The 18,139-nt window shown below is 42.1% G+C and overlaps 1 protein-coding gene across 4 annotated transcripts; it reads left to right on the top strand.

Moving 5' to 3' along the window:
• Positions 1-828: 828 nt before the first annotated feature.
• Positions 829-17,058, top strand: zgc:152774 (uncharacterized protein LOC553526 homolog). 4 transcript variants are annotated; one of them, XM_040119131.1, is made up of 17 exons: positions 829-1,144; positions 1,310-1,382; positions 3,460-3,592; positions 4,058-4,278; positions 4,630-4,777; positions 6,965-7,118; positions 8,590-8,718; positions 9,122-9,241; positions 9,346-9,449; positions 9,820-9,948; positions 10,532-10,648; positions 11,822-11,899; positions 13,066-13,105; positions 13,228-13,640; positions 14,296-14,791; positions 15,555-15,718; positions 16,496-17,058. In XM_040119131.1, the coding sequence occupies exons 1-17, from the start codon at positions 1,106-1,108 to the stop codon at positions 16,650-16,652; spliced, it is 2,715 nt and encodes a 904-aa protein (XP_039975065.1). In that variant the 5' UTR covers positions 829-1,105; the 3' UTR covers positions 16,653-17,058. The 4 variants fall into 4 exon arrangements, with proteins under 4 accessions (XP_039975065.1, XP_039975066.1, XP_039975068.1 ...); XM_040119132.1 differs by lacking the exons at positions 829-1,144; positions 1,310-1,382 and adding an exon at positions 1,447-2,447; XM_040119134.1 differs by lacking the exons at positions 829-1,144; positions 1,310-1,382 and adding an exon at positions 1,449-1,673.
• The last annotated feature ends 1,081 nt before the right edge of the window (positions 17,059-18,139 follow it).

The following is an 18,139-nucleotide window of genomic DNA, read 5'->3' as shown; positions in this document are numbered from 1 at the left end:
ATAATCTGTCAACCCTGTGTAACACGAGGAGCTCATGAAGTGTCAGCTTGTCTGCATAAATGATGGTGATTTTCTTTTTCTCTGATTGCATATTGTCTGCATTCACAGTCTGCCTCTGTACAGATGCCTTCAGGCGGTCTGCTATTTAAAAGCCATTAGCATGACTGAGAAATACTGTTGGAGTTTGACGTGCTCATCTGAGGGGAAGGCAGCTCCAGCATGACCAGCAGCTCCTGCCTGCAGGCAAACAGTTGCTGAAGCATTACAACACTTCTCATGTCCTCTGAAAGATTTAACTAAATACCAAGTGTGTGTTTTTGATTGACACACTCTCACAACCAAAATGTGGGTCAATGAATCTCACACATTCGGATAAGCTCCCGATGAATAAGATATACAACTCCTACATGAGCATGACCTCAATGTGGTCCATGGCCTACAGCTGGCAGGACGGGCAGAAAGTCCTAGTAGAAGTACAGTGTTGGAGGAAGTGCTCAGATCTTTTACTTTAGTAAAAAAAAAAAAAAACAATACCACAGTGTAGAAATACTCTGTTACAAGTATTCAAAATTGCAGCTAATTAAAAGTATAAAAGTAATCACATCAGAATATACTTAAATTACCCAAAGTAGAAGTACTCATTATGCAGAATGTCCCCTTTCAGAATGATATGCATATATTATATTATATTAGTTGATAATAATTATTATTGTTTTAATGTGTAAACCACTCTAACGTTGCAGCTGGTGAAGGTGGGGCCCAAAAAATAATTGATTACTTTATATGCTGCTTGGTGGCTGGTGGATTTCCCCCTGGGGACCAGTGAAGTCTTACTTTATCTCATCTTAACCTGTAATGTTAACCTGAAAGTGCAAAAGTAACCAGTGGCCAAAGCTGCGAAGTAGAAAAGTAGCAGGAAACTGAAATACCCGAGTAGAGCACAGGCACCTCACAGTTTCACCTCGGTGTTTCAGATGGGTTCCTACAGGGATCCCCTGTCAGCACTTCCTTTGACAGTGTAGCCCGGTTGACGCTACGCCCACTGCCGTGTCGGGCTACGTGCAGACACAGACACCGCAAGAGGGAAAACGCTCAGTGGCAGAACATGGCGAGGTTAAGCGAGCACGGGATCCGCCTGAGTTCCGTACGTATTTCTGACAACTTACACTTCGGCGGGATGTCGTGCGTGAGCAAAGTGAAGTCGCACGACGCCGCCGCCGCCGCAGGGGGCCAGCGGGCTGGCGGCCGGCAGCTGACGCAGACTCGCTGGGTTGCTTGTTGATGTCTTCACTTTCTCTCTCTCCCCCAGATGAGCCCGTCCTTCCTGAGCAGCAACTCCACCAGTCACACCTGGCCCTTCAGCGCCGTGGCAGAGCTGATAGGTAGGGCCGCGGCACGGAGCACGGCACGGCACGGCACGGCGCGGCGCCGAAGCCTCGCGCAGTCCCGTGCACCTGCAGCCGCGGGGCGCTCCGCCCGCCGCCGCTGCAGCCTTTCGTGGTTCCTTCTCACGCGCTCTTCCGCTGTCGCACACGAAGTGGACCGAGTGTAACGGAGGCTTTGTGTTGATGCCGAAATGGACCGCGCGGGCTTCCTCTTTTCACACGCTTAGTGGTTTTAGTGCGGCCGAGCGCCTGACACTCTGCCCCTCGACAGTTCATGAGACTCTCATGGTAATAATTATGTCGTTAAGCGGTGACGAGTGAGCCCTATTGAACTTTATGTCGTTTTTCCGCCCCCTGGCAGTGGCAATAACGCTCCTAAAATTCTAATAACTTGTAAACAGGGGTCAGGTTTTTATCGTATTTCCACGCGGAATCGGCATCGCTCGCCACACTGCGCAGATCTCCGTGTGAAAAGGGACAAAGGGTCCGGACTCCGGTCCCCAGATGACTTGTCCCCCCACGTGATCCAAAGCGTCTGCGTCCGGGCTGCCACCAGTGCCACTCGTCCACTCTGCGCCCTGGGCTTTTATCAGCAGGGAACACACATGCAAATACACCACTGAATACCACAGAGTGCAGAGTTGGGGGCAGTGCACCGGGAGTTTATGCTTTACCAGTTAAAAAAAAAAAAACCAAAAAAACTACTGTTTATACTGGGAGTGCGTTCAAGAATGCGGAAAAACAAAGCCCTGCACCAAATGCAGACTCTGAGAATACTGTGTTCAACGTTTGTTGAGAGTGTCAGCCAGGTGTTGGTTAAGGATATGAGACGAGAGATAAGATCAGCTTTACCCTCGGCACAGCAAGGGAAGCAAGGGGGCCACAGCAGCAAGGTAAGAACGAGAGGCACTGGTGTAGAAAAGAGAAGTAAACTAGTGAAGCTCTCGTGTATCGGATGTTCCTGATATTGTGGAAGCAGCATGGGGCAGCAGCATCCTGCAGGGGCTAGCGTCGTGTATTTTCACAGAGAACATGTGGACGTGTCACGGGAGGAAAAGCCCGGTCAGTACAAATTGGATCGTGGTTGAATTCCATTTAGCTGCTTCGGTTTCAGGGTCCTGGTGTTCTGTAAGGCTGGCTCGCTGTCACACTGTCATGGCTTCCTGCGACACTTGAATACAACAGAGCCATCCTTAATGTTATTAGTTATACCTGTGCTTCTCCTACTGTGACAAGTCTCGTGCTTCTGAAATGTGTAGAGCTTCATCCTTTTGTCGACCTTGGTGCCACACAGTTCAAGCTCGATTAACTCACTGAAAAGGGAAATTACGGTTTTATTTTTATTTCCAGCCTGTTGATAACAATAACATTGTGCTCACCAAGTCAGTTGCTGAGATCTGGGAATGCGATAACAGTGCTAAAACGAAGTCCAACAGGGTATCACGTCGGAGAACCGCATAATGGTTCCCCAAACTTATGTGGAAGAGAAGTGAAGGCACGTATTAATCTTACATTTTTCCTTTCTGTACTTATACTACAAGGCCTGACTAGCTGATCTACACTACACTCTATTTTTATTTTATCATGTCTTCCAAATGGATCATCGACTGGTGAGGACAATTACCTTTGCCTGATTTTGTAAGGAGCTTATTTTATGTGTAAAGTTAATTAATGAATGGATCTAACAGAGATACAGAGTTGTAATTTATTGCGCTGCCTTCTCTGTGTTTATGTGTCTGTCCAGCTCTCATTGCACATTGGTCTAAAGAAGAATGATTGAAAAGCGGCAGCGTTAGTTATCAATCTTTGCATGTTATGCTGCGCCTGTGGAACTCAGTGCCATGTCAGTCTCAAACACACTAATTAGAGGAGAGGAGGACCCAATTTAATTGGAATAGAGCCTAAATTTTCATCGGCGGAAACCACCCAAATGGTACAAGACGTAGCCCAAATTACCACACCCCACTAAAAAAAAAACTGCCGGCACCGCACTTCATGTCTGCCGTAGGAGAATGGGAAACGGAAGCTGTTGTAAACGTCCACTGTTGACGTGTTTCTGTCTCCCATGTTTTAGACAACGCATCAGACCCTGGTGTATCTGCCAAACAGATCTGGATAGATGTAGTTGATGAAGCCGGTCACCTGTGTCTAACATTCATCGATAATGGCAGCGGTATGACCCCCAACAAACTGCACAAGATGCTCAGGTAAGACCCGCACATGCACGTCCAACATGACGTTAACATGCAAATGAAAAACACATTTTAAAAAAAAAAAGAAAATGTAATAGCATGTTGCATCAGAAATGTTTTCTTGTATATAGTCATACACACTGAGAGTGTTCCTCTCCTCGTGTTTAAACCACAAGGAGTGACTCACTGTAGTGTGAGAGATATCTCACACTACAGTGAGTCACTCCTAGACACACACACACACACACAAATTTGAAGGTAACTACACTTATACAGAAAGCTGAAACAGTTGATTAATCACTTACTAGAGTTGCATAATTTGAATTGACAATTTTTATAATTCATTTATCCTTTAAATAATTAATTTAGCTAAATGCTAAACATTTTCTATAATGAAAAAAATATCATAAATTGAGTCTCTAATATTCACACGAATGTAAATCTTTATTTCCTCAATCCTCCCTTCACCCTTGTGTTCAGCTTTGGTTTTACCGAAAAGGGCTCGGGTAGGGCCAGTCAGCAGGCCATCGGCGTGTACGGGAACGGTTTCAAGTCTGGCTCCATGCGTCTGGGCCGCGACGCGCTCATCTTCACCAAGAACGGCGGCTGCCAGACTGTGGGAATGCTGTCTCAGACCTACCTGGAAAACATCAAGGCCCAGGCCGTCATCGTCCCCATCGTCCCCTTCAACCAGCAAACCAATATCCTTCACAAAAGAATGGGACACGGGGAGAGACGAGAAAAGAATATTCGGACCATTAAATACAGTGTGTGTCTGTGTGTTTGTTGTTCAGCATCAGCATATCTTCGTGATTCCTTGGTGTCGTCACTGTAAAGCGTCAAGACCGTGATCCTGACAATTACGAGTAAAAAATTGCATGTCACTGACTTGAATGCGAACAGGCAGACTGAGCTGAAGGCTGTGATAACAGGGAGTGAGTATTCCAGGTAAAGAAAGGGACATAAAGGGGGAGTTTCCTTAGACTGAATGGTGGAGAATGTGTCGGTCCCCGCGCATGTTCCTTTACGTCCTAACCTTAACTCAGTGCTACGGTCGCTGGTGGTGACAGAGGACTCAGAGGCGAGCCTGGCAGCCATCCTCCAGCACTCCATCACCAGCTCCCAGGAGCAGATACATGCACACTTTGACTCGATTCTCTCCAAAAAAGGCACCAAGATTTTAATCTGGAACATCCGCAGGTTAGAATCACACATCTGCTCCTGCTGAATATAGGTTTTGTTCACCTGCATGTTAGTAGTCCAGAATTTGGTTAAAAATTAGTGCGACATTTTGTGAAACACGCTTATTCGCTTTCTTGCAGAGAGTTAGAAAATAAGATTAATACCAGTCTCTCGACTGTTTGGTAAATAATAGGCCACAGCCAGTAGACAGTTAGCTTAGCTTACGACAAAGACTGAAAGCATAGGGAAACAGCTAGCCTAGCTAGCTCCTAGCACCTTTAAAGCTAATTAATTAATATGTTTCATCTCACAAATTGTTTTTACACATCAGTTTTGGTAGACAGTAAACAACCAACATATGACGTGTTAGTTAGGGTCATCCCATGCCAACTAACCCAGAATTCAGAGCTTTTCCCAGTTCATGTCATGGATTTTCACGTACAAACTTCTATTAAAGTCATGGGACCCTGCAAAATCCTAAAGCTCTGCTTCAAATACTTTTTTAGCTATGAGTTTTTGAAGTTTGGCCCGCTGAGCTAAATCATTTTTGTGATTCTTTGTATGTGTATTCTAAGTGTGAGAGTTGGCTTCTTCTTTTAGGCTTTTTCCAATAGAGCAGCGCTCCACCATCTCACTATCACGTCAAACTGCTTAATGATTAAATGGATTATGATTGCTCTCTAATATACTTCTGGGTATGTTGCAATATATTTTGCAACAATCCACCCAAACCTTTTTCGGGTGGGATGAGCCCAGACTTTTTTTTATTGTTTTCTAACGCTACTTGTCGATGATGTCAGAAAATATCTACCTATGAAATAAAAGTACCTAATGTAATATTATATACAGTAAAGAAAAAGTACGACAAAGTAGATTATTTTCAAAAAAATATTAAAAGATGAAGGAGTAAAATAACATCTTAAATGTCTTTATGTATCTGCAGTGAATAGCACTTTCCCATAAAAAAGTTTCAAGGAAAATAAAATGATCCTTCTCCGGAAAACATACAGTCAAAATATTTCAACATCGTTCAGTTCCAAAGCTTTGATTTAACAAGATCTACGGCACACAATTTTATGCGGGACCAAATAACTTCTAGATGGGATTGAACCATATTAAAACCAACAAGGAGGAAAATTTGTTTGCAAGAAAGTGAAAAGTCGTTGAGATATAAATTTTGAAAATTAATGATTCTTTTTTCAGGTAAAAAAAAAATATATTTTTATGAATTTAATTACTGTAAAACATTCAGCAACAGCTATTTACATGTTGCTAATTATCTGTCTTGTTTCTTGGATGTTCAGTGCAAATTTCAACTCAATCCAGTGAAAAATAAGTGACAGGTGAGTCTCAGAAAACACTTATAAATAATCGCAGAATTGAAGAGAACTTCAAAAATTCCTGACTAAAAAAAGTATTTGGAGCAGATCTATAGGATTTTGCCAGGTCCCGTGAATTTAATAGAAGCTTTTACATGATTGTTTTCAAGGAACTTGGTGGTCCAAGGAGATGGAATGACCCATTAGTGAGCTTTAGTGGTGCTGGAAGGCGGATTTTGTTACCTCTCTACAGCGCCAGGCTAGCTCTGTCCCTCCGCTTCCAGTCTTTATACTAAGCTGTCTCCTGGCTGTAGCTTGACACGAGCGTGGTGGTGATCCTGAGTGTAGGTTTAATGCACGGCATGTGAGACTGATGAGCATGCAAACACAGACACACGGAGACAGACCATTAGCCATGAACACACAGGCATGATCTTTGTTTAGGCCTGCCTTTAGACAAATCCATGCAAAACAGCACACATTCAATACAAACCCTCATATGATCATCATATGAAGAGCAGAGAAAATTTAAAGAAGGGAAATCCCTTTTCCCTGTGGCGCTCTTAATTAAAAATTTTCTAGAATCAAATTGCTGCAACAGTTCATGTGAAATAGTTTCCAAAGGCTTTCTTCTGTTTTACTTCCTCTTTACAGTGATCACAATGTTCATAGTCATGAATACTAAGTATTGCGCTTATAAAGATTATCCAGATTGATATCATGCAGATGAGATCCAGTGTAAGACAAAACCAACCTCGTGTGAATTATGTGTAACACTGGAAAATCTATCAGATTTTTACTGCACCTTAAATATAGTCTGAGAGCAGTGGTATGCAAAGCGTCATTACCTGTTCCAACGGCTGCTCCCTTTGTTGTTATCCTGAAGGACCAAAGATGGCAAGCCAGAGATCGACTTTGAGATCGATGGGAGTGACTTCCGTTTGCCCGAGATTCGGATCGAGGAGCTGAAGAAGGGACTGAGGAACAGCGGATCCCTGAGAGCCGAGCACAACATCCCCGACATGCACTACAGTCTCAGGGTGAGTCAAGGGTGAAGTGTATCACCCGTGTCATCTCTACAAAAAAATAGGACCCGAGATTTATTGTCATTGACAGAGAGGATGTCACTATTTGAATTTGTTTTACCATCCAAACAGTATAGGCTCAAGGTCCATTGAGTAGCTTTTCTGATGGTTTCGATCCTGTCACAGGATCTTCCTCAGCAGACAGAGTTTGCCAAGTTGCTCGTATTTCCATTTTTTTAGCACTTTCCATCCATTTTGTTAGACAATAAGGATAATTAGTGTAGTGTAGCATCTTTCAAACATGTAATACTGCAGAAAATGTTTATTAATGTATTTAAAATACTTATCTGTGTAAAACCACATATTTCCAACTTTTCATGAGCTAAGAAAAATAACCCTGTTGTCACCAATGTGACAAAGCTTTTTTCAGGAAATCCAGTGGACTTTTAAATGGTTTATTTATCCTAAGAAATGAGAGATCTTTTTTTTCTCACACAATACTTACTCCTTAAAGTAATTTGGAGAATCCAAAATCACCAAAGTCGAAGATACCTGGTTTTCATCACGCAGCCTCCATATTTGTGTTTGTTAGGAGACTTAGAGCCGATCTAGATGAGGTGGTTAAGATTAGGGTTAGAGTAGAAGTAAGGATAAGAGGTGAAGAGGTTGTGGTTAAGGTTTGGGTGAGCCCCTACATAGCAACTACAAGTCCTTAACAGATGCACGCATGTGTGTGTGTGTGTGTGTGTGTGTGTGTGTGTGTGTGTGTGTGTGTGTGTGTGTGTGTGTGTGTGTGTGTGTGTGTGTGTGTGTGTGTGTGTGTGTGTGTGTGTGTGCGGGAGGAAGGATGTAGATGTGTGTGTACCAATCACAAACCTCTTCATTACTTGAGATGTACCTGTGGTTTTTTTGTAACACTGCCCCAGTTTCCTTTGAGAGCCATGATCAAATTGTTACAATTAGATGTAGTTTACTAAGTCTTAATATTATATCTTCAAGCTAATGACTAATGATCAAATGGATTATGATTGCTCTCTAATATACTTCTGGGTATATTGCAATATCTTTTGCAATTGTCCGCTCAAACCTTTTTCGGGGGGGATGAGCCCAGACTTGCTTTACTGTTTTCAAACACTACTTGTCGACGAGGTCAGAAAATATCTAATTATGAAATAAAAGCACTGAATGTAATATTACATCGAGTGAAAAGTGTGACAAAGTAGCTATTTTCAAAAAAATATTAAAAGATGGAGTAAAATAACCTCTTAAGTTTCCTTATAATCCGCAATGAATATTAGCACTTTCCACTTAACCATAAGAAAAGAGTCTTAAAAATGTACCTTCAAGCTGAAATATCTAACAATCGGTAAAGCCTGTTAACAGAGTTTGTGAGAGCAAGAAACAAATTACCAGTAGATTTTTATTTTAAATTCAAAGTGCATCACTTTTTGCAATCTCTCCGTCTGTCTCTCTCTGTTTGTCTCAGGCCTACCTCAGTATTTTGTATCTGAAGCCAAGGACACAGATCACACTGAGGGGGAAGAAGATTCTTGTCAAGCTGGTTTCCAAGAGGCTGACAAACATTGAGCATGACGTGTACAAGCCCCACTTCAGTGCATCCCTTTTTTTTTTTTAGCTACATTTCTTCTGCAGCTGCTCGTGTTTAGACAACATTTGAGAACTTAAGTTTTAAGTATGGGAACTGAAACTCAAGTATCATATCAGCACTAGTACTGAAGATTTTCAAATGACACCCAGTCTTGTCGTTATATATATTTCTGGGCGGATTCAGTCCTCAGGTTGTTGTTACCAGACATAAATCACTGTCAGCTGTAGTCTGGACGAAGCTAATTCTTTGCAGTTTCAAACATTTTCCTTAATGTACAGTTTCATTTTCGAGCTGTTTTCCCCGATTTTGCTGTTAAAATAGCAGTTTCCTCACAAATATTTACATTTACTGATAATATTTTGAAACCTGCCAATGCCCAGTACTGCCAACCTTGACTGATGTTGGTCAGAAAGAGAAGGTGAAAGTGACCTTCGGGCTGAATCCAAAAAACAAAGATCAGTATGGCATCATGATGTACCACAAGAACCGACTCATCAAAGCCTACGAGAAAGTGGGCTGTCAGCTAAAGGTAAAGAAAAAGGATTTTACTGTGCAAAGTGCCGTGCTTTCCTCCATATTTAGTATTAATGGAAACCTGCCTCTTCTTAAATCTCCCTCCCCAATTTTCCACAGGCTTCAGGTCAAAGAGCAGGAGTCGGGGTCATCGGTATCATCGAGTGTAACTTCCTCAAACCTGCTCACAACAAGCAAGACTTTGAGTACACCAAAGAGTACAGGTACAACACGCGCACAACACAAACAATGTCAGACACACACAAAAAGTTGTGTGCTGAGATGGACAGTGGAGTGAAACAGCTGCTTAGGTTGATGTCACAGCAAATAAAGGCAGAAAACAGTGCCATACGTTGTATTTACAAAGTTATGATAGCACCAATGACCCATGCAACTCTTCCCGAAGTGCTTTCATTTTCCGCAAATCAGGCGCCAGACGTGAGTGCTTTGCAACAGAGAGGCTGAAATCTTGATATTGGTCACAGTATCTTTAAAATAATTTTGGCCTCACAACCTTGAAATATTTTTGCTGTGTGTGATATAAGGGAAAACATCTAAAGAAATTCACTTTCTTTTCCTTTTTCTTGTCTCGAGACTCACCCTTGGTGCTTTGGGCCTAAAACTCAACGACTACTGGAGAGAGGTGACGGAGAAGAAAACGAGAGAGCGGGAGTTTCAGGCTCTAGACAGAGATGAGAATCTAGACGAGCATGACGCCGACGAGTCAGTGCTAACTGTTGTTGTTGTTTTGTTTTGTTTTGTGTTTGTTTTCTTGACAGTAAAAAGTGAAAAAACATTGTTCAGTTTGAGTGTTGTGCGACTGAAAGAGGATTTTGCTTCATCTGGTCCATCTGGGAGAGTGAAAATAATTAGTTCAAGTTCTACAAGCCTTTTATGGGTAATAACCACAGTTGTCCAGGACGATGCAGATCAGTTGATAATCTGCATCTCTCATGTAGGGGTGATTTTTTTTTTTTTTCCCCCCAAAGCTTGAAACCAGAGAATGGAGACGCTGCTTCTGAAGCTGCTCTCAAGAAGAGTAGACATGCTGAGGCAGAGAGCGTCAAGACCATTTATAATCATCTGAACTTTTATTTATAACGTGTACATGAGTTCAGTAGAAAATATTTTTATCTTGTATAAAGCTGTGGAACAGATATGGTCCCGTACACAGGTATAGACTCTCATGAGATAATTTGAAAATAGTTCTATTAATATTTCTATCTAGTGAAGGCACTTCCACTTCCACAATCTCAGTTTAACTGACAGTTCTCATATGTACTCATACGTATGTCTGTATTTGCAGAGGCCCCGTGTGGCTACAGTGTGAAGAATGCCTGAAGTGGAGGAGCGTCCCAGCGAGTCATTACAGTGTGGTTCCTGAGAGCTGGGACTGCAGCCAGAACCCCAATCCACGTTACAGGTACGTGTTTCTAAGTATGGATTTCCTGCATTATTTTCTAGAATATCAGGCACAATTTTAGGTCACTGTCTGCATCGGGGGTTGTCAGAGTCTTGACACTGATGCTGTCGAGATGAAACACCCCCCCCCCCCAACAGACACGCACACGCACACACACACACACACACACACACACACACAGTCATGTAATTTATTTTGTTACTTCTGTCATTATTCTTTGTCTAACTTCAATTTGATAGATAATCAAGCTCTAGGTTTTGGAACTACACTTCCTACAATGCTTTGGGGGGGGGGGGGTAGGTCAGTTAGGTAGGCTTTGGGCTAGAACTTGAGCCTCCTTTTTTAACCTAGGTTTGTTTACAAATTGGCAATTTGACCATTAAAAGTACGCCAAATTAGCTATTAGCAGTTCCTTTTCACAATGTACCCATGGATGTGCAGAGAAGTATCACTGGATTACGTTGATACTAACTGACTCTAAGCGGATTTATTAATGTTTGTTCGTAATGGACATCAAAGATAATTATATCCCCAGGAAGTACAAGTCACACTGAATCTAAAAATAAGGGTTTCATGGCTTTGTGTTGAGAGTTGACTGAGTCATTAATATGAAGAGTGCGATTTTTGATGCAAATTGTGGAAAGCGGCAGCTAACTTCCCGTTGTTTTTAGAACACCTGCATGCACCTGTGTCTGTCGCCTCACACAGTATTTGCCTCACGTCTCTCCCCACACACCCCCCGCAACTCCTCACAGTTTGAAAAGCCTCTGGTTTACATGAGTGAATGCAGAAGCCGGTGCATGTTCAGCCCCATCATGACCAGTGTCACACTGGTTTCATTAGTAAAAATAACGTATTTGTGGACTGAGTGCATGGAGTGGAGACAGTGACATTTACCAGGCAGGAAGTGTCTAATGAAAGATATTGTTGGGTTAAGACCCCCTTAAGAGGTCACATGTCGGGGCAAGAACATGTTGGGCACAGGGGTTAAGAAAGCCAAAAATGAGCCACAACATCCCCAGTTCGAATTCAGAATAAAAAAGCAATCAGGACTCGGGACACCTACATGTGCCTTAACGGACAGAGGAGGCCAGTGTGGGCGTGTGTGAGCGTGTTGGCTGTAACAATAACATCTTTAGCTTAGTTGCTAAGACAGGTCTCTTTGTCTTTCAGAAGCTGCTCTTCACCAGAGGAAGCAGAAGAGAGCGAGAAGCTGCTAACACCCAGCTACCAGAAAAACCACAAGAAACAGTATATTCCCATTTCTCTAGTCTTCTTAAACTGCGTCTGTGTGCGTCAAAATGTATATGGACGGACGTTTCACACTGCTATTCTTCCTGCATGCCTGTGTCTATGTGTGGCCACATGCCACTTTGTGGCCATCTGTCCTTTTCGGTCTGTTATTTCCGGTCGTTGTCTAAGTGACTTTATGTGTCGGTCTTACAATTAAAGAAAAGTGTGGTCGTGCTGTTCTGGTGACAATGAAATGAGAATGGGTCCGTTCTGCAAAACATGGAAACGCGTCACTAATAAATGCCAAGGAACTCTAATATTGAACTATTTCATTTGTCCCTGTGCTGAGCAATTTTGAACCACACACGTGCTTAACATTCAATTTAAAAAATTATTTTGTGAATTATTTGAAGTTAATGACTTATGCCTAGCTGGAATCAACAAATTAGCTAAACAGCTTAGTTAGCAGTAGCTAGCAGTAATTAGCTAGATTACTAGGTAGCAAGCTAATAAACTACAGACTAACGTTCAAGGAAAATTTCATGAAGTTTCATAAAACTAGGAATGTAACTAGAACTGTATAAACCACATGCGTGTGACTGTATGGTAGGCCTACTTAAACATTTTGCTTCCCTAGTGACCGATAAAACCTACTAGCAATTTTAAGATTGAGAAAAGTTTATAAGGGGCACAAAGAACGGGAGAATCAGAGAAAGAGCATATGAGTAAAACTGAGTCTCGGATAGCAAAGACACAAACACACCTATTGAGCAGAGAATAGATTTTTCTTTTCTCAGAGTATGTTTGAGCGATAATAATTACTCTACAAAATTACCTATTGTAGAGTATGTAATACATAATTGTATACTTTGTATACATAAATTGTATTACATATAATAAAATTTATGTGCTTACAAAAAAAAATGTTCTTTTCAAAAAATGTACCATTGCGCACACAGTCAGAATTGAGGCACATATGTAGCAGCATACAACGTACTTCATGTATTTGACTGGCCAATGCGGCGCCTTGCAAGAGGATTCGTGTCATCTTAGAATAATTACAAACATGAACAATGACATTGTTCATCCTTTCACAGGAAAATCGACTTTCTTGAAGTAAAACCTCTGCATATATTAATTGTCTGCCCGACTCAACTCCTTAATCTGTTTGGATTTTCCTACAGAGAGCATCCCAAAAGCAGAAAACGAGAAAAATCATTGGAGGTATGTGAAAAGTGTTTCTTACCCTGAAACTTTAAGCAACTTTCTCATTGATAGAGGTACTACTGTACTGTCTACCACTTTTGGACACGTATTTCAAATGTGTGTGTGTGTGTGTGTTGCAGGTGTGTGTGGCGAAGGGTCAGGTGGCGAAACCTCAAATCCTCTCACGTAGTTCGTCAGAGCCGAGCCAGCCCACCTTCCGGTCCACACATTCGCCTGATGGACGCCACACAGAGGAAAACACACCTGAACATGGTCAGACAAACACAGACCACCTCGGGGATCATCACGCAGGCACACACACGAATGACAAAGCGCTGACACAAACCAGGGTGACGGCTGAATTCACACAAACACAACAAGAGCCCGCCGGAAGAGACGTGGTCATTAAAGACGAGTCAGGAACCGCACACTGGCAGGTCCATGTGGAAAATGAGTCACATTCTCAGAGCCTTGAAGGAGAGGAGACGGACAAAAAGAAAGACACAGACATGGAGCCAGTGGAGAGAGAAGAGGAGAGCGCAGAGGCATTGAGGTGGGGTATGTCGCATGCGTGCTGTATGCAAGGTCAGGCTCTTGGATTATTAAATAACAAGTACATCCTTAAAAATATCGCGCCAGTGTATTTTATCATGGCGCCATCTTCTCAAAAGCATTTTTTAAGTTTTACAGTGTTTCTAATGAAAAACTCCATGATGGACTCCATGACAAAGTTGTGTAGTCAGTGTTTGGTAATGCATGTAAGGAAGCTGGAGCAGTTTTGAAAGGTTTTCACGCTGGTCTGACACTTCAACCTTTAAGATTCAAGCGATTGCTGCTGACTGTTGATAGACACCTTTTTAACTATGTGGCTGTTTGGTCAGAAAATAGTGTTAAAACATCTGCTTAGCATGGCACTTGTTTAACAAATGAGGTGGTCTGTATTTGATTTATAACATGTTTTAATACCCGAACACTGTCATTTTTTTCAATTATACAGTTACAGTATAAGATTATAAATTCATTGCCAGGGACTTCAGGCAGAATAAGTATTTTCCTATTCTAAAAAATAAATTAAAATACCATCTTGGCCTCCTTTTCAACCAGAAAACCCTGAGGCTAACATGGAGAATTGTCAGAGCTGTCTTTGTAAAGTTAATTTTCACGCAGTTCTGGTCTTCAGCAAACTGACCAGCATTTGTTCTCTGCAGCCACAAAAGGAAATCGGGATTTTTATTTCACTCTGTGAAAAAGAAGCCGTGCCTTTGGGAGGAGCGACGGCCTGACTCGGAGAATATGGCAGTAGAGATGAAGCCTGAGAAACAAACACATGTGTCCGAGAAGACCAAGCAGGACAGTAGCAGCCGAGTATGGAAACCAGCGGACGCGGCGCAGCAAACACCCACCAGCCTCACCTGGAGCCACTCACTCCCCTCCACCCAGACAGTGATGGTCTCTCCACTGAGTCGAACAGAAGGGCCACAGAGCAGACCGCTGCTTCTCAAAGGGAGTGACCGGGAGGCTAAAGTAAAGAAACTGGCTGGGTTGGAGAAAGAGGTTCGGGGGCTACGGAGCCTTCTAGGCCTGGAAGCCGAAAAGACGTCTCAAGGCACGATGACAACCGCTGATAGCGACGCTGAAAAGCCAAAAGACCTGCCGGCGTCCACAGCCATCCGAGAGGTTGGCTGCCAGACGGACACTGCTGAGGTTAGGTTCATCATTGTGATGATAAATTACAAAACTCAATGGAAATTGTAAATTAAACCACATTTCCTCAATTTCGCCAGCCATAAATTGCTTTGTTTTACAGTGTTTTTACTCTGTCTGGTGTGGGTTTTAGTTGATGCATTGTAATATTGCCAAGGGAATGACCTTTGTTTTGACGTCAAATGACCAGAGACACAGCCACAAATAAGTAAATGGACAAAACAGTGGCCATTTTTACAATACTGAGTCCGTTTTCATTCAAATTTTTAATAACCTAGCTAAAGGAAATGCATCTAATTGTTATATTAGCCGCATTTATTAGCTTAAAAGTTCAAAGTTCAATGGTAACATGTGTTTGGCACAATAGAGCACCTAAAAATGGCATCAGGTCCCATGCTCGTATCATTTCACTGTAAGGAAAATCACACGGAATTTAGCTTTTAAAATATAGCCCAAGTATGACACTATGCTGGTAAAAACCTGTGTTAGCTGTATAGGAAATTAATTAGATAAAGCTAACTCTTCCAAAGTGCTCTGTGTGGTACATTAAAAGCTTTAAATGCTTGCCTATCTCAATTACAAGTTGTGCGACCAAATTGATCACGTATGAGCGCAGTGCTTGATAGAGAAAATGGACCGCTAAGGGGAAATAAAATGCTTTTTTCCGGGGTTATCTAAATCTGCTCAGACTCATTAACATTAAACGGAGACCTAATAGCAAACTCAAGGTCATCTCCCGTCTTCTGTCCTTCCCCTGCATCAGTGCTCTACTTCATCCAGCAACCCCGCCCAGGCTGTGCTGGTCCAGTGTCAGAGAGCCGCATGTGGGCCAAAGGAGCAGCCTGAGCAGAACAGACCCAGGGGGGAGAATACTGAAACTCAGAGCAGGGAGCTAGTCTGTGACAGCGAGGCCTGTGAAGACGGCAGGTGTGTATATTCTGGATCGACAAGCACATGCAGTTGCATACACAGGAACCACTAGCTGTGTATAATGAAATCATCCTTTAAACAAGTTTTTACCTAATTGTAGTTTTGCATTTGGCTCATGCCGGTTGACACTGTAGTTTGTTTACTGGTCCGAAATTAGGTACTCAATCATAGCTCTTATTTAACGATTTGGGTGGTGGACAGCACTTAAAAAATAAATCCAATTTCAGTGTCTGTAACTTTATTTACTATCTCTGTACATACGAGGTAAGAACACGTGAACACATAGCTGAACATGTCCAGACTGTGGTTTGCCTTCCCTTTCGTTTTGTAAAGTTAGGCTTACCAAGCATGACGAACTGCTGCCTTTCCGATATAAACATCTGTCTCTATGTACTTACAGTATCGAGACTTGGTTTTAAGAGTCATTTCCTGTAGCTGGCAGGGTGACATTTTTGTGCAGGGATGTTTTTCATCAGACAAATGAACCAAAGTAAAAACTGCTCCTATTTAAAAGACAAATAAATCTAAACAATCTTAAGTATAAATGCCAGCTTCTTTCTTTACCCCCCTTCTACTGTTTTTTCTACTCTCACGTCTCCGAAAACACAAAAGTCCTGTCCTTTATACTTTTTTAGATGTTCTTGTTCTCCATTTTTGCTGATGTGTGAATAAAAAGTTAACTTCCCCTGGAAGGAGTTTCACCTGAAGGATTGAAATGTGAAATGGAACCTGTTAAGTTTTCCAGCTTTAATAATGACGCTCTACTCCAATCAGATCGGCGCAGGAGGATCTGCGTGGTATCCGTAACAACGTGGTGGTGCTTCTCACAGCCCTCCTGCCCCAGCTGGACCTGGCTGGCATCAGTCTGGAGACCACCGACGTAGACAACATCCTGCAGCAGATCATAGAGGTCAACTCACTGAAACTATGATCAGCATTGTTATTAAATACAGCAGATTTCTGTTGGTGGAGATTGGTATTTTCTCCTGTGTTCTTGCAAAGCAAAGTTTGGGGTTGATAAAACGATGCCTAATCCAAAGATACAGTAGGTTTTTTGTCACAATGTGTCTGGTGCACATCTATTTTTAGAAAATTTTGTTGTGAGCGTCTCTGCCCCTAATGCTACTTATAGAGTATGAGCTCTGCAATCTAAAATTATCTTTTGACCTTTTTTTTTTTTCTTTAAAAGAGTGCGGTATATTGCTGTTGTTTGTTCTGCCCCTGTTTGTATTGACTATTTAAATGAGTTTTATGCACTTGTGGTCAACATATTTTATCAGTCATGGAGTAATGTTCACATATTATTTTAGAAAACAAGACTTTTTGCATTTTAATTAAAATACTGAAACAGTTTGTTGCAGAATGACTCTTAATTTTCAGTGGGTAAAAACTATGCTCTTCACCACTGCAGTTAAGAGAAAAAAGAAGAAAAAAAAGCAGAAGTTCAGCAGTACCTCTTATCTGCCACAGGGTGACAGTGAAGCCCAGCGATGACAACACGGTTCTCTCGCACGTCCACATTTGGAGAGTGTTAAGGTTCGGAAGACCTCGGAAATCATTTCATTTGACCACTTTTGTAGTTTTTGGATCACGATTTTCTCTAGCAACTTCTGCCTTAATCAAGTAAAGGGCAATGAATTGTATTATTTGTTCCAGGTGTGGTTGGTTGTTATTGCATTCTAGTCCAAACATTCTCGGAATGAATCACATGTCATTAAACCATAGGTACGCCCAAGCCTGCAAGTTATTACATAATCTATCTATCGATGTGACAGAGGAAATTACTGCGCTCATACTGTATAATCCCGAACATACAGTCAAGATCAAAACTATACTTTCTTTTCTTTTCTTTTTTTTGTCCTTCATGCTCTGACATTCAATTTGAAATACAACAATGGATACTACAATAAACTGCCAAGTCTCAGCTTGAATTTCAGTAGGTTGGCACCAGTGTAAAGAGAACTGTGTGGGAGATGAAGCCTATTAAACACAAAGTACCCATATTTAAGTAATGGGACGGATACACATGGAGTCAAGCAAAATCAACATTTTAATATTTTGCAGAAAATGCTTTGCAGTCAGTGGCTGCCTGAAGTCTTTGACCCACAGACATCAGCAGACGCGTTGTATCTTCCCCGGTGATGCTCTTCCAGAGCTTCACTGTAGCCTCCTTCAGATGTTGTGGGGTCTCTGCCTTTGGTCTGGTCTTCACCGGGGGGAACGCTTCTCAGTCGGACTGAGATCAGGTGATTGACTCGGCCAGTGGAGGATATTCCACCTCTTCACCCTGAAAATCTCTCTGGATGCTTTGGCCATATGTTTAGGGTTATTGTCCTGCTGAATGGTGAAATGTTGTCCGATGAGTTTTGATGCATTTGACTGAATACGAGTACGAAGTGCTCCTGTATACCGCTGCAT

Source organism: Xiphias gladius, chromosome 23, assembly GCF_016859285.1.
Source record: "Xiphias gladius isolate SHS-SW01 ecotype Sanya breed wild chromosome 23, ASM1685928v1, whole genome shotgun sequence".
Classification (NCBI taxonomy): domain Eukaryota; kingdom Metazoa; phylum Chordata; class Actinopteri; order Istiophoriformes; family Xiphiidae; genus Xiphias; species Xiphias gladius.
The sequence above is the reverse complement of the archived record's forward strand: the minus strand, read 5'-3'. Positions and strand labels throughout refer to the sequence as shown.